The 22,430-nt window shown below is 42.5% G+C and overlaps 1 protein-coding gene across 1 annotated transcript; it reads left to right on the top strand.

Moving 5' to 3' along the window:
- Nucleotides 1-5,929: 5,929 nt before the first annotated feature.
- On the top strand, nucleotides 5,930-21,800 carry ACP6 (acid phosphatase 6, lysophosphatidic). Its single transcript, XM_056858198.1, has 11 exons — nucleotides 5,930-6,001; nucleotides 7,457-8,017; nucleotides 15,088-15,216; nucleotides 15,305-15,435; nucleotides 15,766-15,845; nucleotides 16,942-17,029; nucleotides 18,098-18,230; nucleotides 19,814-19,914; nucleotides 20,145-20,240; nucleotides 21,187-21,346; nucleotides 21,666-21,800. Exons 1-11 carry the CDS (start codon nucleotides 5,930-5,932, stop codon nucleotides 21,798-21,800), a joined length of 1,686 nt encoding a protein of 561 aa, XP_056714176.1.
- Nucleotides 21,801-22,430: the final 630 nt, after the last annotated feature.

The raw sequence follows: 22,430 nt of genomic DNA, 5'->3' as shown, positions 1-22,430 counted from the left end.
GCTATAGGCAGAATGCTGAATAGAGTGGGTTGTGAGGGGCCATATCACTGCAGACTTGTTCCCGCCATCTGAGACTAGATGGATGGCAATATCAGAAAGGGCCTTCTTGGTCATGGCACTGAAACTCTGGGACGTCCTCCCCAGGGAGAGTCATCTGACTCTATCGTTGTCTTCTGCCAGCAGGTGAAGCATTTGTTTGCTTTGTTTGGCATTCCCTCTCTAACTCATACTAATCTCCTCCCTTTGTGTGTTTATATTTTATATGTTTATATTATGTTTTGTTTAAAAAAAATTCTATATATTTTTATTTTAAATACTTTTAATGTCTGAAAAGTTTTTAAATACAAATACATAGATTTTTAATTTTTTTATTTAATGTTCACCTCCTTGGGGACACTGAATTGGGTGCAAAGATAGCATCAACATGTGTTCAATAAAATAAATGTGTTTAGTTGACTGATCCAAAGATACTCTTGTCTTAGCAACCTCACTTGGAATGTCTTTTAGATAGCTGGATGGAATTCCTGTTTTCTATCACCATGCATGTAATGGCCTCAAAGGAATAAAATTTATTTCATAACTACTTAATTACTGTTATTCCATTGAATAACTTGTGAACTAATTCACTGATCATAACCCATGCAATACTCCGCTATTGTAAGGAAGCATAATGTTCAGCCCAATTAATTTAGGACTATAGAGACAGTTATACCAAATGACACATCACAGACATGTTGGTTTTGATCTCATTAGGAAAGCTTTCAATCAAATCTTGAGCCTCCAGGGAGAAAGGCATATTTCATGGAGGAAGCATGAGATCTGGAAACCAACTCCTTAATGTGGGAGATTCATCTGAATGAATTTAAGATTGACTGAACATTTTAAATAATTGATTGTTTCAATGTAGTAGGTGATGCTAATTCCCTAGGCTCAATCTCCCACAGTATCTTTGCTCAAACTATCTTGATGTCATAAATTCAATACAATTACAACTAAGTTAAAATTTAAGCTAATATTAAACCTATCCAGAATTTGCAATTAACCCAGGTTCCGCAGTTTTTCAAATGCTCTAACCCTGATGCTAGTAAAACCATATACTTACTCTCTAAAATAAAATAAAAAGATAGTGCTGTAGAATCAAGCCCTCTTTTTCCAAAATGTACTTCAAATGGCTCTGGCTGCTGTCGTGTTGGCCCATCTAACTACTGGTAGTTGGGTGAAATAGGGGTCCTGGTGAGCCTTCTTTCCAGCCAATTTTGGAGAATAGAAGAGGCATGGACATGACAAGGGACAACTTGCTGGGGAGAGGGCTTGGTGGACTAGTCTCTCACCACTGCTCCCGGAGTGATTCCATCTAAGAAGAGACTGAAGAAGAGCAGCTGCATCTTCAGCCATTCCTCTGGCTGATTACAGAGGAGAAGAAACCACGGGCAGGCAACAAGTGGACCACCTTCTCATTGTATCTTATACAGTATCTCTGGACTGTAGGTATGCACTTGGATCAGTCTTTGAGTCGCCACAAATGTGTAAGTCTTTGACTAATTTATCTGAATAAATATACACAGGATGTCTGTTGTAGCACATGGTATAGGATCCCCAAATACCAGTAAGACTCATTTCTGGTTTTGCTGAATTAGAATGTATCAGTAGGTTTAATTTCATTAATCTGAGTTTAAATAGACACCATACCTTTCATAGCCACTACAGGGGTTAAGTTGATCAATAAAGCTAGGCAGCCTATGTTACTGCCATCAACAGCTGTTGTCAATGGTTACAGCGCTTCTGTTTTGTACTTCTGAGTTTTGAAATTTCATTTTATAGTCTTTTAACGCTACAGTTTACACTTTTCCCTCTCTCTGTGTGTATATATCTGTCTACTGAGGTTTCACTTCATGCATCTGACGAAGGCCTTAGCCTCTGAAAGCTTATGCCTTAAACTGGTTACTCTTTACACTGATAAAAGCCTCCTTTTTGGCTTGACTGCAACAGATTAACACAGCTGTATCGCAGTGGACTCCCACTTAGGGAAATGTCATGAGTCTTGCTTGTTTTGATCCTAATGCTAATATCGCCAAGGCAATATTTCTCATATTATGAACTTGCATTAACATTCTAAATGGACTAGGTCTTCACACAAACCCCTCTGCCTAGAAACCTAATTGGATATAGTTGCTTGGCATATGTGCTCTCTGTATTGCTCTCTCCACACACGCACATGCACACTATACCCTTTCCACACATACACCCTATTTCTGTCACCTGACTCCTGATATCAAATACAGATCTATTTACAATAGTTACCACACACACCTTTGACTGCTCATAAGCCTTTAAGAAATACAAAATTATCTTTCCCCTTCCTGATGGGCACCTTGTGTTTCCAAAATTTGAGAAACAGCAGTAGATAAATAACTATTTTCTCTCATTTATCCTTATTACCAATTAGATTTTGGAAGGAAGTCCTCTCTCCCCTCCCCGCACACTCTCATTTGCAATAGATTTTTTGGAGAGGGGATCAACAACTAAATCTTTATCTGATTCCCTGCTGGCAAGAAAAGATACTGTTTTTCCTTATACAGTTTCCCCATGAGTCCCTTTGACGTATGGGTTCATCTGAGACAGTCATTTCAAACCCAAGACCTTATCTTTACCCAACAAAGACAGGATGGGACTTATATATGTGGTTCATAAAACACGCAGCTTGGATAGATGGGAAATACTGCTTTGCTTCCTCCAACATAAAAAATGAAGACACTGTTTCCCTTCGATTTTCTCTGCAGCAGAATGTACTTTACCATGCAATCCATTCCCAAAACCCACTATTGCACTCTAGTGGACAAAAAGGTTATAGAAAACCTCACACATTAAATTCTAATGAATCAGATTTCACAGCTGGCCTAACAATAGTGTATCACTACGCTTGTTTACATATTATTTTGTAAAATCCAAATAAAGAAAATGTTAAAAATAAGTCTGGCTTGCAAGAAAGAGTACTGGTGAATTGGGCTGACCGGCTTCCAAATAGGGTTGCCAACCTTCAGGTAGTAGCTGGAGATCTCCTGCTATTACAACTGATCTCCAGCCGATAGAGATCAGTTCCCCTGGAGAAAATGGCAACTTTGGCAATTGGACTCTATGGCATTAAAGTCCCTCCCCTCCCCAAACCCCGCCCTCTTCAGGCTCCGCCCCAAAAACCTCCTGCCGGTGGCGAAGAGAGACCTGGCAACCCTACTTCCAAAGCATACTGCTTGCTTCTGGAGACCTGATGCTGCTTTAAAGACCAGCACTGTGCGCTGGGCTGTTCTACTAGGCGCAACTCCATATTTGTACATAAGCAAACATCACAAATGCATTCTAAGTCCCCAGAGCCCCTTTTTCTCACCAGAAAACTGATCCTTTAGATGAGCTACTGCTGGAATATCATCAGGGCCAGAGCTACTTTTGGGGAGGGGGGGGCAAAAGTACAAAATGACGCCCCCCATATATTATATGCATATTTTTCTTTATATATACGTATATAATAAATGTATTTAATAAACATATATAATCAACAACTCTTTTAAATGACAAAATAAATTGTGTTGACCTCTATGAATTGTTAATGATCCTATTATGAGTGGACTGCCCCAGACCTTTAAGAAAGCGACGCTTAGCGCTCCTCCTATCGGATACAATGGCTAACTTATGTGCAAGCATGGCTAGGCTTGCTTGGCTAGCAATTAAAATCAGGCAGAGTGTGCCTAAAAACCTACAATAGCCAAGGAAATAGAGAATGAATACTGTTTGATCCTACAGATTGAATGCATGTTTATTTATTTTTCTTTCTAGTTTTAGTCTCTGTAATTTCATGATATTATCAAGCATTCTAATTTTACCCACATTTAGTATTTGTTCGGATATTATTTATGCATTTTGATAACCTTGCCATTTTTAACCATTTTAATAGCAAATCCATTTTGTATTTGTTTTTATCCAATACTATTTAACTATGCAAATTTGCTTTATTAGATGGTCTATGACTGCAAATAAATTATTGATTGCTTGAATTGTTAATGAACAATTACACTTTTACATTATCTATTTTTACATTATCTGTTATCTATTAATCATTACACTTTTGACACTTATCAAACGTGTAAGCTGCTAAGGCTCATAGAGGGGAAGGTTCAGAGCCTGTATAAGATTGCTACCCTTCATGAGATCAAGGATGGAGAGTGTGGTATATTGGTACTATTGCTTTAAGGACAACTCATAACTGAAAGAATTTCATTAACAGCAGCCATGAGACTCTAAAGAGATTGTATTTTTCTGTAAATTTCACAAAAGTGTATTTCCTTAAACCCTATTTCCACTGCACTTTAGATATTTAAAATATGTTTTCCCCAGATGCACTGAGTGAAATGTACTAAAACTATCAGAACAGTCTCACTTGGCTTTAACAAAAAAAGTGACAGGATGAAGTCACTTTGAAAACTTAGCACTACACAATTGTACAGCAAGGCAAGCTAGCTCTTTTGTGATATGAACACATGAAGCTGCCTTACACTGAATCAGACCCCTGGTCCATCCAAGTCAGTATTGTCTACTCAGACTGGCAGCGGCTCTCTAGGGTCTCATCTACTTGCCTAGTCCCCTTAACTGGAGCTGCAGGGGATTGAACCTGGGACCTTCTGCATGCCAAGCAATTTATGTTTCTGGTTTCAAGCAAATTTGTTTCCATGTGGGATTCTAAAAGCTGGGAAAATGATATTTCCCAGTGAAATGCCTCAATTACCTCAATTGCCCAATTCAGGAGAGGTTATCAGGATTCAACAGTTCTTTTATTGGCCAATAAAAGAGCAGTGTGCGTGGAAAATGCCCTTAAAGCATTAGAGCATTGCCCACCAAGAACAAAGGCATACATAGTGTTTTATAGATGTTAGGATTGACAGCAATAATCACAATTGCGTAGAAAATTAGAGCCAATACATATTAGTGTCGTATATGTTCTCATTTGCATGTCCTATGAGAGTGGTCTTAAGGCGTTCACTTTAGGTGGCCATATGATCCCTAATGAAGAATCGAAACTTAACATTCCTTTCTGACACTTCTGGTGTCTTCAATCACTGGTTCTTAGGCTTTGTTAAGGAGCCTGGTTGTACCAGCACAGAAAGAATGATCTCACTGCCACCTGATAGCAATGGCTGCCAGCTTATGCTAACTCGTATTCACACTAGTGAATATGAACCAAAGATTAATTCCTTTTGCCCCTTATACATGGGGCAATGCCTTTACATATGTGTGCAGAATATATATATGTGCCTGATGCTTATGCTCTTATACTTGAGCATAGCACCTTATAATTCTGTGAGTGTTCATGCATGTGAAAGAATATGTTTTCCCATAAATGAAGTTTATAGGCACTTCACCAGGAGCACCTATTCAGATCTGTAGCCCCGGGCCAGATTATGCAGAAGAAACGAGAAGAGGAATTTAAATCAATAATGCGCAGGACATACTAAAACTAAAGACAGCAATTGCCCATAGACAATGCATGATTGCCCCTAGGGAATAATGGAAACCATGCTTGCCCATAGAGAATAAAGGAAACCACAATTGCCATTAGGGAAACCATGCTTGCCCACAGGGAATAAAGGAAACCATGCTTGCCCATAGAGAATAAGAGAAACCATAATTGCCAATAGGGAAGTAAGGACCACACTTGCCCATAAGGAATAAGGGAATGCACGCATGCCCATAGGGAATAATGGAAACCACACTTGCCCACAGGGAATTAGGAAGTGTGGCTTCCTTTATTCTCTATGGGTAAGCATGCTTTCCCTTATTCCCTATGGGCAAGTGTGATTTCCATTATTCCCTATGGACAATCATGCATGCTCTACAGGCAATCATGTATTGTCTATGGACAATTGCTGTCCTTAGTTTTAGTATGTCCCATAACGCGCTCACCTTTTCAGACTCTGGAACGCTCCAAGCCAAAGCGAGCAGTGAGGACTCAAAAGTAAGATTCCCAGAAGACAGCAAAGTGATAAGGGAATCACCCTCTCTGTAGTTAAATGTATTCCTTCTGCTCTTAAAATTAGGAGCTCGCCCCCCGGAACTACCCCAAAATAGTTCTAGAAGTTAATCTGAGAGATTCCATTAGCAAGGAATTTTGTAAAGGAGTCCCAAGGGGCTACAGACATGCCGAATTTAGATGGGACATTGCTGCGCTTCTTGCAAACTTGCAACATTACTGTACCATTCGAGCAAAAGACAGAAAAACAGATTAATGGGCAGTGGTATCTGGATGTTGCAATGATTAAGCCTGATCATGTGAACCAGCCATCACCTTCAGCCTTATGCATGTTATATGAGAATGTGATCCATTTCACAATTGCTACCCAAAAATAACAGGGCTCTTCTCCGCCTCAAGAGTGGGGAAAGCAGGATATACATCTTCAAAATAAAGGGGGAAAGGCACTCGAGCTATGAGCACTAAAAGATTGAATTGCTCCCATTCAGTGGACAACCCCTCCTCTCAACTGCTATCCTTCCAGAGTAGAAAAGGGCAAGAGTCCAACAGCACCTTAAAGACTAACAAAAATATTTTCTGGTAGGGTATGAGCTTTCGTGTGCCACAGCTCACTTCTTCAGCTGTGGCTCACGAAAGCTCACACCCTGCCAGAAAATATTTTTGCTAGTCTTTAAGGTGCTACTGGACTCTTGCCCTTTTCTACTACTAAAAATATTTTCTGCCAGAAAATATTTTGGTTAGTCTTTAAGGTGCTACTGGACTCTGGCCCTTTTCTCCTACTAAAAACATTTCCTGCCAGCAAATATTCTTGCTAGTCTTTAATATCCTTGCTAGTCTTTAAGGTGCTACTGGACTCTGGCCCTTTTCTACTACTAAAAATATTTTCGGCCAGCAAATATTCTTGCTAGTCTTTAAGGGGCTACTGGACTCTGGCCCTTTTCTCCTACTAAAAACATTTCCTGCCAGCAAAATATTCTTGCTAGTCTTTAATATCCTTGCTAGTCTTTAAGGTGCTACTGGACTCTGGCCCTTTTCTCCTACTAAAAACATTTCCTGCCAGCAAATATTCTTGCTAGTCTTTAATATCCTTGCTAGTCTTTAAGGGGCTACTGGACTCTGGCCCTTTTCTCCTACTGAAAATATTTTCTGCCAGCAAATATTCTTGCTAGTCTTTAAGGTGCTACTGGACTCTGGCCCTTTTCTCCTACTAACAATATTTTCTGGCAGGGCCTATTTGGGTTAGTCTTTAAGGTGCTCCTGGACTCTTGCCCTTTTCTCCTACTGCAGACAGACTAACACGGCGTCCCACCGCGGCACACCCTTCCAGACGCCTGCCAATCGGGCCACCCTCTCCCGCCCCACGCGCGCGGCCGGATCGGCAGGGACGCGCCGCCCCTAAAAGACTCTTAAAAGTGCCCCGCTGCCCCCTGGGAGCTGTAGTTCTCCGAGGGCTCCTTGAGCCAGAAAACAGCCGTCTCCGGAAACTTCATTTCCCATGGCCCATCTGCGCTGGAGAGCCCCAGCCACCCACAGCAGGATCTCCTTTTCTCGCACGCAGCCCCGAGCTGTCGGAAGACGCGCAGGTTGCAACCGGAGTCCGGCCGGGGCGTTGCAGAGGGGAAGGGACCCAAGCAGGAGCGGATCCCTTTGCAGCAGCAGCAGCAGCAGCTGCAACAGCTGCAGCTTCTGCATTCTCGCTTCGCCGGGCTGCAGGGGCCGGCCGCCCCCTTCTCCTCGCCTCCGTGGTCCTCATTCCCGCCCGGTGACCGGTGCTCGACTCCCCCCCCAGAGGTCCCCTTCCTTAGCATGAGTCTGTGGGCTCGGGCGGGGGTCTTGGGCGCGCTGGCTTACTGCGCGCACAGCAGGCGGCGAGCCTGGGCCGAACCGAGCCCCCAGGCCGGCCCGCCCCTGGGCCAAGACCAGCCCGAGCTGAAGCTGGTGCTGGTGCTCTTCCGGCACGGGGCGCGCACCCCCCTCCGGGCCATCCCCGACGTCGCGCAGGTGAGCCCCGGCGGCTGGGGCGGGAGGAGACCTGGCTGGGCTTTGCAAGGGGCGGGGGCGCGCCTTGGGGCCCCATCGGGGGGGTCTCCCATCGGTCAATGAAAGCTTGTACATCGCAGGGGCACACGTCTGTATGTCTTGACTGTGTTCCTTTTTGTCTTTACGAGGAGTTTTATGCTTTTAATCTAGATGGGCACCTGGTTAGAATTTATGTATTTGCAATTTTAGCATTTTTTTCTTTTTTTTAATTTTTTTTTTAATTTTTTAAATATTGTCGAAGGCTTTCACGGTCAGAGTTCATTGGTTCTTGTAGGTTTTCCGGGTTCTGTGACCGTGGTCTTGGTATTTTCTTTCCTGACGTTTCGCCAGCAGCTGTGGCCGGCATTTTCATTTAACATATCCGCATGGAAATAATATCCAATAGTAAAAATAATAGTCGTGGTGAAAACAAACAAGCAGTGTTACTAATTTAACAATAAAATGACTTCTCCCTCTTCTTTTAAAAAATAAATTGTGTAAACTTGTGCTAGCGGAACTAATCCCAGTGATATTTTAATTGACCTGTTCTTATCCTATCCAACATTATTAAATCAGTGCCTAATGTAAAATTAATACCAAGTATAGATAAGGGATTAGATCCAAGAATATCCTTTTAATGGTCCCGTTGAAAATTGATTTTCACAGTAAATTCTCCAAGCCTCCCATTCCTCCAAAAATTGTACATTATCCTTCTGATTTATCAAAGCTGTAAGCTTCGCCATCTCAGTCAATTCCAGCATCTTTTTTATCCAGTCTTTTTTGTCTGGTTAATTTTAGCATTTTTTCAACTCAGCTTCTTTGGTTTGTGCACATTAGGGCACATCAGGGCTGCATCGCCCCACGGCTGCCATGAGCCATGGAGGGGGTTCCTCTCAGGTCACCCAGGCCCAACCTCAAAACCATAAGGGGGGGCACACATGTCTTACTTAGGTCCGTGGGCCCCCTGGATTTCTCCTCTCTCTTTTGTCTGCTCCGGTACCAGGTTATGACAGGCACTGTTTTTTTTTTTTAAGTAATGGTAACAAATAAGCCTTAATGTAACACTTTGGAGTGTTTAGAATGCTTCACTTACATGATCTCCATGAGCTTTAGGGGGTCACCGCATTATGTATTCCCAGCGATGTATTAAGAGTTTGAAAATGTTATAAAAAACATCGCTTTAAAAGGGTTTTTGGATGCCACGGCTAATAAATGGCTGGAAGGCGTCTTCACAGCTAAAGGGGCCAAACAAAGTGCGAACAATATTTTTTATAACAGTTTCAAACTCTTAATACATCGCTGGGAATACATAATGCGGTAACCCTATAAGCCCAATATTCTATGTCATTTATTTGCAAGCTGCTTTTGTTCCCACTGGAGAGAAAAGAGAGGTGTAAGTATCTAAATAAATGTGCCCCATATTGTAAATGTGAGGTGAAAATGAGAGTCATGTCCTCTAGTAGTGAGTTAAGGACAGAGGCCAGGTGTCAAGTAAAGACTGACTGGCTTCTGGATGCTTAATACCACAGCTTATGGTTGCCAACCTCCAGGTACTAAGCACAGACTATGGCTATATATAACTCTATGATAAGTGTATTTGAATGATCCACAAAGGCTACAAGGCCAATGTTACATGAAAATTACACTGGTACTACAAAAAGTACGAAAAGTACAGTCACATTCATTCCAAAAATACAAACTTCTTCAGATTTCAGGATCAAATCTATTTACAGACAGGAGGTATAGCCATGGGGTCGGCTTTTGCACCGACCATTGCCAAAATATACATGGCTGATTTTGAGAGGGAATACATATATAATAACAATTCATATGCTGACAACATACGGGCATACCGTAGATTTATAGATGACATGGTATATGTATTTTCCTCAGATCTTGATGTCACTAAATATCTTGATTGGCTGAACAGTTGTTCTGTTATTAAATTTACTGGTAGTATGGACTCCAGACAACTTCCATTCTTGGATACCATGGTATTGCGTAGTGACAACAATATTTTCCATGTCAGTTCTTATAAGAAACCGACAGATTGTAATGCTTTACTCCACTTCAAGTCTCACCACCCTAAACACCTCAGAGTAAATCTGCCCTATGGCCAATTTATAAGAATCAAGCGTAACAATTCTAGGGACTATCAGTATGAAAGAAATGCAGACAGTCTAGCTACAGCACTGAGACAAAGAGGCTATCCACCCTCGGTTGTTAATGATGCAAGAAAGAAAACCGAAACCAGATGTAGGAATGATTTGCTTTACGGTCATTCCAATGAGATTAAAAAACAGCATGACCAACTTACCTTTGCTTTTCAATTTTCGCATTTATCCAGCCATATTACTAACATTATATATAAACATTGGCAGTAAGTGTCTGACATACCTGGCTGTGAGAAAAAACCAAAGATAGGATACTGTAGGACTACGTCCACACGGGACAAATTGGTACATACTGATATGTCTCCTCAAGAACAATTTGATACTAGAAGAGGCCATTTTCGCTGTCGGAACTGTATGGCATGCAATTTAAGTCTGGAAGTAAAAGAGTTCAGAAGGGTTGATTCTGACTTTACATTCAAGCTCAAGGATCTTTCCAATTGTAACACCCGATTTTGTGTTTATTGTTTGATCTGTCCTTGCCAGAAGATTTATGTAGGGTCCAGTACACGGCCCATTAAAGCTAGAATTTTGGAGCACAGGTCAAGGATTAGGGCAGAAAATGGCTCAGCTCCTGTTGTGACTCATTTTGCTAAACTTCACCATGATGCTAACGACCTGCGTTGCTTTGTAGTCTGGAAACTGCGTGGTAAACGATATGATAGAAGGGACACTGAAAGATTATTGAGGCAAAAGGAAGCATATTTCATACACCTGTTTAATTCCCTAGAACCATTTGGTTTAAATCTGGAAAATGATTTAACATGCTTCATTTGAGTGTGTATCACTTTAAGGATTTACTGTGATGTCATGTTAATGTATTCGTAAGCTGCACTGATGTGGATCTTTTCCACAACTGCTTGTAACCCGGTTGGGAACAGAGGAAAGGTGAATCTGTTGGTGCAACCTATGAATGGATATCCATTGTGGAAATATTGGAACTAAAAAATTGTATGTGGTTGCTGTTATACTTAAGAAGATTAATCATCATTGGAGACAGTATTGGAGCTACTGAGGCTAAAATTAAGGAATAAGTGTGCAAATATGATGACTGTAAGTATCAACTTGAAATAAGCATTATTTGATATTTGATAATGTTAATATAGAAGTTTAGATATTTAATGCACAATATTGTAAGATATGTTTATTGGTATAGAAACGGGACTGATGAAGAACTGTGAAACGATATCTCCCTAGGCATCGTCACTGTGCACCATCCTTCAAAGAAGATTGTATTTTTGGAATGAATGTGACTACATTTCGTACTTTTTGTAGTACCAGTGTAATTTTCATGTAACATTGGCCTTGTAGCCTTTGTGGATCATTCAAATACACTTATCATAGAGTTATATATAGCCATAGTCTGTGCTTAGTTACTAACCTTAGGTATTGGTACAGAGGTGTCCTTGTATTGCTAACCTCCAGGTACTAGCTGGAGATATCCTGTTATTACAACCGGTCTCCAGCCGATAGAGATCAGCTCACCTGGAGAAAATGGCCGCTTTGGCAATTGGACTCTATGGCACTGAAGTCCCCCCTCCTCAGGCTGCACCCCCAAAACCTCCCGCCAGTGGAGAAGAGGGACTTGGCAACCCTACAACAGCTAGGTATCACAGTCCTTGAAGGAGGTGCTGCATTTTTCAGGTGGGATATGAAAGCACAGCGTTTAACATAGCAGGACAGCAGAGGCATGCCTACTAGGGTTGCCAGCTCTGGGTTGGGAAATTCTTGGAGATTTTGGGGGTGGAGTCTGAGGAGGGTGGGGTTTGGAGAGGGGAGGGACTTCAATGCCATAGAGTCCAATTGTCAAAGCGGCCATTTTCTCCAGGGGAACTGATCTCTGTCACCTGGAGATCAGTTGTAATAGCAGGAGATCGCCAGCTAGTACCTGGAGGTTGGCAACCCTGATGCCTATGCTGGCCTAGCCATGTAATCTGCTTTGCTGATGGGTCCAAGTATAGAAAGTCTGGAAACAACACATCTTTATAGCACAGGACTACAGTCTCATATGTAGTTCCTGTTAGGCCTGAAGCTAATGTAGAAACATAAACATGTTGATGGTGGTGGGTACATAAAACGTAGACTGCTGCAGAGCGAAGGGAATGAATGAGCTGTCTTGACGAAGTTCTCTGGGTACCAGAAATACACACCGTTAGGGTGCACCAACCTGACCATCCTACATGGTGGCAGGAACCAGCAGAGCCATCGCAGAGTGGACATAGGAATGTCTCTAGAACAAAGGCCGGTGGCTTTTTCCAGGACACTTTCCGCATTCCATTCAGTGGAGGCTTTTTCCTCCAGGACACTTTCCTCGGACAGGTACTTGCCTTGATTCCTTTAAGTGCAACTGTAGCCAACGAAGTCACGTGTGTCTGGTAATAGCCAGTGGGATGCCGTGGAAATGCACATGTAGTGTGTGTCGGACTAGGCTAGGGCAAGGAAGACTTGGGTTCAAACCTGCACTTGACCATGAAACTTACTGGGTCACCTTTGACCAGTCACTAACTCAGCCGAAAGTGGTCATTACTAATTTTTTTATCCTATGGCATTTTTATTCTGTCCTTCCTCTGCGAGCCATGTGGTTCTCTCATCCTGTTAACAACCCTTTGAGGTGGATTAGGCTGAGTGATTGGCCTAAAATGACTCAGGATTCCTCATGGCTGAATGGGGGATTTGTACTCTTATCACTGCATCAATGACTTCCGCAAAGGGTTATTTTGACCAGAAACTTGTGTGTTTGTGTATGTGCAAACCATTCATGTATCTTCAAACCCCTTCAAGGAAGAGTGAGGGGGGAAATCTTGTAAAGACCTCAGGAATTTGTTTGTTTTTACCTTTTTGGATAACATTTGTGTTATATATCTCATATTACCTGTGTGTGTGCCGTCAAGTCACAGCTGATTTATGGCGACCCCATAGGGGTTTCAAGGCAAGAGACGTTTGGAGGTGTTTTGCCATTGCCTGCCTCCACCTGGGCTAATAGAGTTCTGAGAGAACTGTGACTGGCCCAAGGTCACCCAGCAGACTTCATGGGGTGGAGCAGGGAATCGAACCCAAGTCTTCAGATTAGAGCCTGCCGCTCTTAACCACTATACCACCCTGGTTCTATATATTATTACCTAGAACAGCATTTATTTAAATTTTTCCATTTCTGCAAATAGAGTTGGTACCTTATCTCTGTTTGAGTACACGTTTCTGGTTTGGTTTCACTACTGTAGTAGTAGACCCTGTGTGGGTCAGGGGAAGGAAAGTATCAGGCTAGGCTAGAGCGAGAGTTTCTGATCCTCTTTTAGCCAATCAAAACTTTCCATAGATGCTGCCATTCATGAATATTGAATCTAGTGCTAAGAAGGCTTTGCCGTTTCTGCTCACCCAGTTCATGAGTTTTACTAAACAGAAAGAACAGTTGTATTTGGAACAAAGTTGGGGATAGCGTGTAGGTTTCTAAGCACATGCTGCACCTGAATAGCCATGAGCGACTAACAGCGGATGAACTTGCAAGTATAAGCGTAGAGAGGAAAGGATTAATGACATTCCAAAGCTGCAGCAAGCTCTATTGAATCTTTCATGTTGAGGCATTCTCTGATTGCAGTATTTCCAAGGCAAGTGTTCAGCACATGGACTTCTGAAGTTGAGTATAGATTAGCACAACACTTAAATCAGTGGGCAAGACCCATCTCTGTAGTTACCGATGTTCTTTTGTACTCTTTGCATCTCTAGAGCAGAGGTTTCCAAGGAGCACTTGGTGCTCCGCAAAACATCTCCTAGTGCTCCGTGGAGAGATTGGAAAGGAAAATACTATTGTCGTTCAGTTTAATACATAGGTGCTAGGTGAAAATTAGTGCTCCGTGTTAAATTTCTCTCCTGAAAAGTGCTCCATGACTCAAAAAGTTTGGGAAACTCTGCTCTAGAGTAATTAAGTGCAGTATTTCAGCCAGGGCTTGCTCTGGTGCTCATGACTCATGAGATGATTTGGCCAGACTTCCTGAAGTTACATTGTTGTATGTTTCAAAATGCTGCTCCTTGTATGTTTCTCAGTATCTTGCAATAGCATTGCCTGCTTGTTAAAACTAGATACCATTGTGTAATCCAGGGGTCCCTGACATGGCACCCACCGACACCTTTCCTGATGCCCACTGAGTGGTTATAGAAAATAGGCATGGCCAGCTGGCCTGCTGATTGGACTGTGCAGTTTTTTTAAAAGGCTGCTTTGACAGGCAACTGCCACCATACCATAAAGGTCACCACTGCATGACTGAAGGTTTAGTTGTGCATATGAAAGAAAATATTTTTAAAATACTACATTCATTTTTAAAGGCGTCCTGTTAAACACAGCTTCTGCCTGAACTGCTGAAGTGGTGCTATTAGAGTTAAACATAATCTCACTCCCTGACATTTTGTGGTTGGCGCCACCTCTACAGCAGCCATTGTATGTTTGTGCCTGCCCTCCAGTGACAGGGAGTGCTTTGTGTGTGTAAAGTGCTGTCAAGTCGCAGCTGACTTATGGTGACCCCTTTTGGGGTTTTCATGGCAAGAGACTAAGAGGTGGTTTGCCAGTGCCTTCCTCTGCATAGCAACCCTGGTATTCCTTGGTTGTCTCCCATCCAAATACTAACCAGGGCTGACCCTGCTTAGCTTCTGAGATCTGACGAGATCAGGCTAGCCTGGGCCATCCAGGTCAGGACAGGGAGTGCTTTACACGTTCAAAAAAGGTTGGGGGTCCCTGGTGTAATCTCTGGTACAACCTAATCCTATTGAGAATTAGCTTTCTCCAAGCCTATTAAAATAAACCTAATTCTGCATAGGAATGGGCTGCTAATTTTTTTTAACGATGTGAAGCTCCTATCTTAAAGAACCACTCCCCCCTTTTGTTTTGAACAGGTAGAATGGGATCCTGCGCTTTTGGAGATCCCTGCTCAAACAAAGTTCGACTATGCAGTAACTGATCTAGCTGGGGGTCCGAGGCCTCCTTCTCCTTTTGATGACCAATACAAAAAGGTTGTGCTGAAGGTGAGAAACCCCCCCCCCTTTGGATACATGCATTTTGCTGCAGTGATGTACTACTTAACACATTTCAAGACAACTTCTCTACTTCCAGGGTGGTGTGATTGCTGGGCAGCTGACCAAAGTGGGCATGCAGCAGATGTTTGCCCTGGGGGAACGGCTGAGGAAGCATTATATTGAAGACATCACTTTCCTCTCTCCAGCGTTCAAACCTTCAGAGGTCTTGTGAGTCTGTTTTTATGCCAATCTGTTTCCTAACTGATTTTGCACTTCCCATCAAGAACCTCAGCAGGCTTTCTTCAACTGGTCCCCTCTCAACACAAAACTACAGGGAGTTCTTTGCTGTATCCTTCCAGCTTGCGCAAATGTAGGCAACAAGTGCTATGTGTTTCTAAGAGAATGTTATGACATTTGATATTGATAGCAGTTGCCCAGAGCTGGTGGTTATCCATAGTCTCTTCAAGTCCATTAGGACTCCTCCCCGCCCCATCAGCTTGTTCAGGAACAGACAGCCATATGTTTATGCCATTTCATAGGCTACATTCTGTCTTTCAGTGTTCGTTCTACTAATATTTTTCGGAATCTGGAATCTACCCGCTGTTTGCTAGCTGGGCTCTTCCAACAGCAGAAAGAAGGTTAGAAATGAAGGAGAGCTTCTGTTCTCAACCCTGCCTTTGTTTCTCCTGTCACAGATGCTTGTGGCACAACTGTTCTCTTTGAATTTCTCTCCCTTCATTCCTATCAGTTCCTACAATGGTGAATTATTTTTTTTTAGACTGCATCCACACCGTAAATGAGGAACTGCAATTTTATGAGGATGCCAAGAATTTCTGTCTTGGTTGCCTAGGCCATCTGTTCTAATTCACAGCACAGAAGCGAAGACTTACAATATTTGTAGTGTAGACATGTTTTGAGAGCCCGCATGGTATAGTGGTTAAGGTATCGGACTAGGATCTGGGAAACCCAGGTTCAAATCCCCACCCTGTCATGGAATCTTGCTGGGTGACCTCATACATACTCAGCCTCGACCCTGTCAAATATTTGGATGGGAGACCTCCAAGGAATACCAGGATCGTGACAAGGAGGCAGGCAATGGCAAACCACCTCTGAACATTTCCCTTGAAAACCCCACCTGGGGTTGCCGTAAATCAGCTGTGACTTGATGGGGGGGGGGGGCGGGAGACATGGTTTTTGCTCAGTGACCCTGAATGAGTGTCCTCCCCTTTACTTGTCCTCCCTGGAGCTGCAAGCTTGGTTTGACTAAGAACAGGATTACCAGTTTTGGAAATGGGCAATGAAGAGTGTGAGCAACATCAAGCTAAATTGCTAAGGCTGTTAAGTAACTCTCCATGCATTTGTCTGTGCTTGTACTGAAAGGGAGCCAGGTTTAGGTGGTTATTATATATGTACAATATGAAAAAGTCTGTATATTACCACCAGGTGTGTGAAGGCACATGTTAACATGGGTCTGTTTTGCTTCACATTTTACCACAGTGGGGCTCCATCTGCTTGTAGAGGCTTGAGAGCATACAGCCTATAGAGGAAGTTCCCTAGTTGTCTTTACACAAGTCAGGGTAGGTGGAATGGTTGGTTTATGATACACCTGCCCCAAGCAAAAAAGCAAATTAAGCTCCTGGCTTGCAAAGTTCATTAAATTAGCACGAAGCTACTTTTATAGTTTAAAAGTTCAATTATAATTGTATTGCACTAAGGCAGATCTTGATTATACAGGGCCTATTACCATTGTCACAGATGAAGCAAAGTCCGAAGTCCTCTATCCTAATCCACAGAACTGCCAGCGCCTGAGACAGGTGAACAGGTAAACCGCCACAAATCTCCTGAATGTATTGGTGCCACTGAAAACACAAGTTGTGTTGTTTTAATTGTGCAATGTAAACATATATATATTTTAACCCCACCTTTCCTCCAGGATGCTGAGCAGCATGTATCATTTTCCCTCACCTATCAGCATGTCTGTAAGCCACATTTGGGCAGTCCTGGAAAGGCAGCATATAAATATTTCAAATAAACAGGAAGTTGCACCTAAGAATTGAATTGGTCTACTGTGGCATGAACGTTCAAAAACAACAACCTGTTATCCTGTATGCAGGCAATCACTTGCTTATCAAAGACAATATTTATTTATGCATTTTAGAAACATGGGCCCCCTATGTATCCACTTGATCCGCTGCATAGTTTCAATGGGAGTGCTTCTATACTCTGGCTGCTGGCACATAGCTGGAAGTTAGTTCCGTGGGACTTCTTCTCTGAAGCAAGTCCAGGGTTGATGTTGTGCTTTGCCTCCCATATTCTGTGTAAAATGTAAGCAGCTGCAAAAGGCTTTGGGAATGGCAATGCCAGATTCTGTCATAGCCTCAAGTAATACTGGGGGAACATTGCAGAATGGAGGAGTTGCCCTACAGGTAGGAGGAAAAAGCTACATTGTGCCTATTCTATGGCAGCATCACTTGTGTATCAATAGTAAAAAGGGCTAAATTGAAACCCTTAGAAAGCCATCTAGGCATACTTTACACATCTCCTATTTCCTTTTGTCAGCTAGGCAGATGATGGGGGATAAAAACTGTGGACTTAGCCCAGTTGTGATCTCGATACATTTCAGGGAGAGGATACTTGTTGTAGCATCTTTTAAGATTAAGTTGACATAAGTTTTAAAAAAACTCTCTGCTTCTGGACCACCACTAGCAGGGTGATTAACTCCTGCAGCATTGCCCAAATAACCCAAACGATACCAAATATTAAAAACTTCAGTGAAGAGGGGGACAGCAAAGTCAGACTCCTTAATTTCTGGTCTTAAATAATGTACTTCCTTCCCAGGACAACTTTTTTTTTTGCAGTTCCCTGAAGCATTTCTTTCTTTTTTAACCAGAGAAAGGATGGCCACCTTGGGTTTACAGCCAGGCATCTCTGATGATCTGAAGACAATTAAAGAAAAGGTGGGAATCAACAGTGAGAAACAAGTGGATTTTTTTGTCCTACTTGACAACATATTTGCAGAACAGGTATGCAACACGTTCCTGGAAACAATGTCTGTAACATGTTCAAGCTTTACTCTTAACCTCTTTAAATTGGTCATGTAGCGCACATTGCCTCTTTCCTGTTCTTGTCTTTCTCCTTCCACTCTGTTTTATTCCCATTGTCTACATCGTAAACATTCAAGGGATGCTCATGAAACTCTGCAAAGAGCTGTGGTGCCTATATAAACAATATTATACTCCTTCAAACTGTGTGGTAGTTCTTATACATGACACCTGCAGCGTGGGACCAGATCATACAGAGGGATCTCCCAAGCAGCAACTGTAATTTGTTAACTGGGCCCAATCCTGCAATCCTATTAATAGGATGTAGCTGATTTCGTCAGACTAGTTATATTAATGTACTGGATCCACACAGACCAGATACACTCTAAGCAGAAGCTTGTCTAAATCATTTAAGCATCACAAGTTGGGATATTAGCACTAGAAACTCCTACACCAAATGGTTTTCTCCCATACACACACACAGTGTTGGCACTAAAAAATGTAACTGGGGGTGACAGTAATAGAAGCAGAAGCAATATGGGCTTGTTCAGGTAAGTCATCTTTTTCCTTCTGGATTTGTATGCCAAAAACCCCTCGTGCAAGTATTGGCCAGGCCTGTGAGTCTGACCCTCCCCCACCATAAAGAAGGTTGGTTTTTATATGCCGACTTCCTCTACCACTTAAAGAAGAATCAAACCGGCTTACAATCATCTTCCCTTCCACTCCCCCCAACAGACACCCTGTGAGGTAAGTGGGGCTGAGAGAGTTAGGAGAGAACTGTGACTAGCCCAAGGTCACCCAGCTGTCTTCATGTGTAGGAGTGGGGAATCAAACCCGCTTTGATTCAAACTGTAAGTACAACTCAAAACTCTCCTGTAGTTGTGCATTGCAGGGAAAGTGTACAAAAAGCAAGTTTTAGAAAACTAATTTGTTTGTTTTAAAATTGCCAGAAGGAATGTGTAGGATTTTTATACTGCATTCCTATGCAGTCACTCCTGTTTAAGTCCATCAAAGTCAGTGGGCTTAGATTTAAGTCTGCATAAGATTGCACTGTCACAAAGCCCCTACACACCGGCCTTCTTGTCAAGCCAGTCCTGTGCATGTTTACTTGGAAGTAAATTAACCCCAGTGCAGATTTGCTCCTAAGTAAGCATGCTTAGTGCTTCAGCTGTAGCTTTCTTTTGGCACATCTTCCTAGAATTATAGTAATCTTTTCTAAAGTACATAAGAAGCCTAACCAGGAAGAATAATCTAGCATTTGGAGGGCTGGTTTCTGTCTCTCCCACCCACCCCCAACAACAACAATCCCATCTTCCTAGGTTGGAGGGAAGTCTGAAAATGAACTTGTGCACCTTGCATCTCCAAAAACAAGTTTCTCTGCTAAACCCAGGAGGTATCTCAAGAACAGTGAAAAATGAATCCAGCCCCTAAATTCAAATTCAAATTTTCAAGATTTTTATCAGCTTAAACGCTGGTATTAGGATGCCGATCGTGAATATGGTTTGCATTTGATCTTGGATGAACTACTTGCAAGCTTGTTTGATTCACACACTGCTGTCTTTCAGGCACACAATCTGCCCAGCTGCCCTCTTCTGAAGAATTTTCTGCAACTAATTGAGCAAAGGGCCATTGACTCTCTCCTTTATGTCACAGAATACAACTTAAGGTGAGTAGCCCCCTAGGCTTATGGGGAGGTGTATGCAGAGAGGGTGGGATGTATGTCAGTGAAGAAGATTCATATCCTGATTTATGCCAGCTGAGCACAGCTTCATTTTAGTATTTAGAATGTAGGCACTTCCTTTAAGATGGTAGATTTCTAGCTTATCAATACTCAAACTATAAACTGAAGTCTTATTGTTAAGTGCATGTATTCCTAACATTACTTTTTCCCCTTAGGGAAGCTCTTCAAATGTCTGTTGGTCCTCTACTTAATGAACTACAAAAGAACATTAGAGAGGCAATAGAGTCTTCCTCGGCCAGCATCAAGGCCAGGTATATCCGTATCTCATAAGCAAGAGCTGGCCCCATCGTGGAGCAAAACAGTCCACAAGATGGGTCCAGTTCCAGCTACAATATACACTCCTGCAAACCCTAGAGGAGCCTCCAGATTTTCAGAAAATTCCAGTTTGTAAAAATAAAAATAATAGAAGGTGGGAGGCTAAAATTCTTAAGCAATGTATAATGGTTGTGCATGTACCGGTCCCAACACCCACCCATTATTTTCTGAAGACTCGTCCTCATGGTAACTGGGGTCCCATGGTAACCCTTCACAACACCAAAGTCCCCACCTCATGTTATTTTGAGGAAATGAGCCTGGTTTACTGTCCTCTCCAAACAGCAGATGACAGGTGAGTCATTCAGTGCTCTAGAAAGAGGGTGCATTTGATTCCATGCAGCATGTGAGGTGGAGGCCCAGCAGGCCCAGAATGCCCTGCTGCTAGTGGCCACTAGGGAGAGGTGTTGAATGACAAAGATGAAAAAGTGATGCCAATCTCCTCCTGTCCTTTGCAACAGAGTATGCACCACCCAGATGCATCCAGTTGGCACAGACTAGTCCATTAAGAACATACAATACGTGCCAGCAAAAATATAGACCAAAAGGAAGCACATGGAAGAAAGCCTGGGGGACTGGCTATACACAAAGTTCATCGAGAAAATAGTATTTGTAAAGATGGGTGCATTTCTGATAACTGTCAGGGAGATCCAACAGGTATTTATAAAAATTAGACAAACCTGGGCTGTTCACAAGTGGCTCCTATCTGGTTAAACACCAGTACAATGAGAGAAGACAGTGTTTTTTTTATCATAATCCCCAAGTGTTTTTTTGTTTATCATAATCTCTGCCCACAAGAAATGTTAGCAACCCAATACTACTTGTAAATGGAGCTGAGATGACAGAGTCAGTTGTGCTCATGTGGTTCTCCCCCCCCCCTTTCAGAAAGCTCATTCTGTATGCTGTTCATGATGTTACCCTCTTGCCACTATTGATGGCTCTGGGATGCTTCAACTACAAGTGGCCTCCATATGCTTCAGATGTGACACTGGAACTCTACCAGCATTCCAGGGACTGGTTTATACGGCTGACCTATAATGGAGAGGTAAGGAATCCCATGTTGGTGCCTCATGCACAAGCCCAGGGCCTTGGCTGAGCTGTGGTTGATGTGCAGAATGCAAGCTCTGGCTTGTGCGTTATTTGAATACCAGGTAGTGTAACAAGTCAAGCAGCTTGCTCAGGTTAATACGTGGGGCCTTTAGTAGTACATTACTTTGGGTTCTCTCGACTTAGGTTGTTGTTTTTTAAAATAAATCATCGTTGTTCCCTTGAGCAAGTAGCGTTGATGCTTTATAATTTCTGTTTCAAGATGTTCTGGAAATGTTTCAAGTGTGTTGCTTAAATTTCATTTTGTCTTTCTGCAGGAACTGACTGCAAGAGGTTGCAGAGCTGGCCTCTGCCCCTTGGAGGATTTTCTGAATGCGGTTTCATATTATAGCACAAATCCCGAAGAGTACAATCTGCTTTGCTCCAAATCAGAGGACACTGTAAACGGATGACTAACTAGTGACCGTAAAATTATATGCTTACTATAAGCTCCTAAATATAATGAAAACAAGGCATGTTCTCTCTTAACATTTCAAGTGGCATATCGTTAGCAGGTTTGCTACTGGAACGGAGGAGAATGTTTATTCACTTTGGAAACAGGTTTCTGGATGAAAAAAGACGTCTAAGCCCCCCTGCATCTACACAGGACATATTACAGCCCCAAAACAAGAGCTGACAATAGTTTACTACTGTGTGTGTGTATTTAGTGCCATCAAGTCACAGCCGACTTATGGTGACCCCTTTTTGGGGTTTTCATGGCAAGAGACTAACAGAGGTGGTTTGCCAGTGCCTTCCTCTGCACAGCAATCCTGGTATTCCTTGGTGGTCTCCCATCCAAATACTAACCAGGGCTGACCCTGCTTAGCTTCTGATAAGATCAGGCTACCCTGGGCCATCCAGGTCAGGGCAGTTCACTACTAGTGGAGCAAATAATTCTGCTTACCTGAAGGGAATCCAAGGTGTCTTCCACATCAGCTGCCCTTTTCTGAGCTCTGCCGCACCCCTATGGTCCATTCCCCAAAAGTTTTAAATACCTTTTTAATGAAGATCTTGATTCATGCTGAATCTAGTCCTTGTCTTTT

The sequence above is a fragment of the Euleptes europaea genome, chromosome 12, assembly GCF_029931775.1.
Source record: "Euleptes europaea isolate rEulEur1 chromosome 12, rEulEur1.hap1, whole genome shotgun sequence".
Taxonomy (NCBI): Eukaryota; Metazoa; Chordata; class Lepidosauria; order Squamata; family Sphaerodactylidae; genus Euleptes; species Euleptes europaea.
Note: the sequence above shows the minus strand (reverse complement) of the source record. Positions and strands in the feature narration are given on the sequence as shown.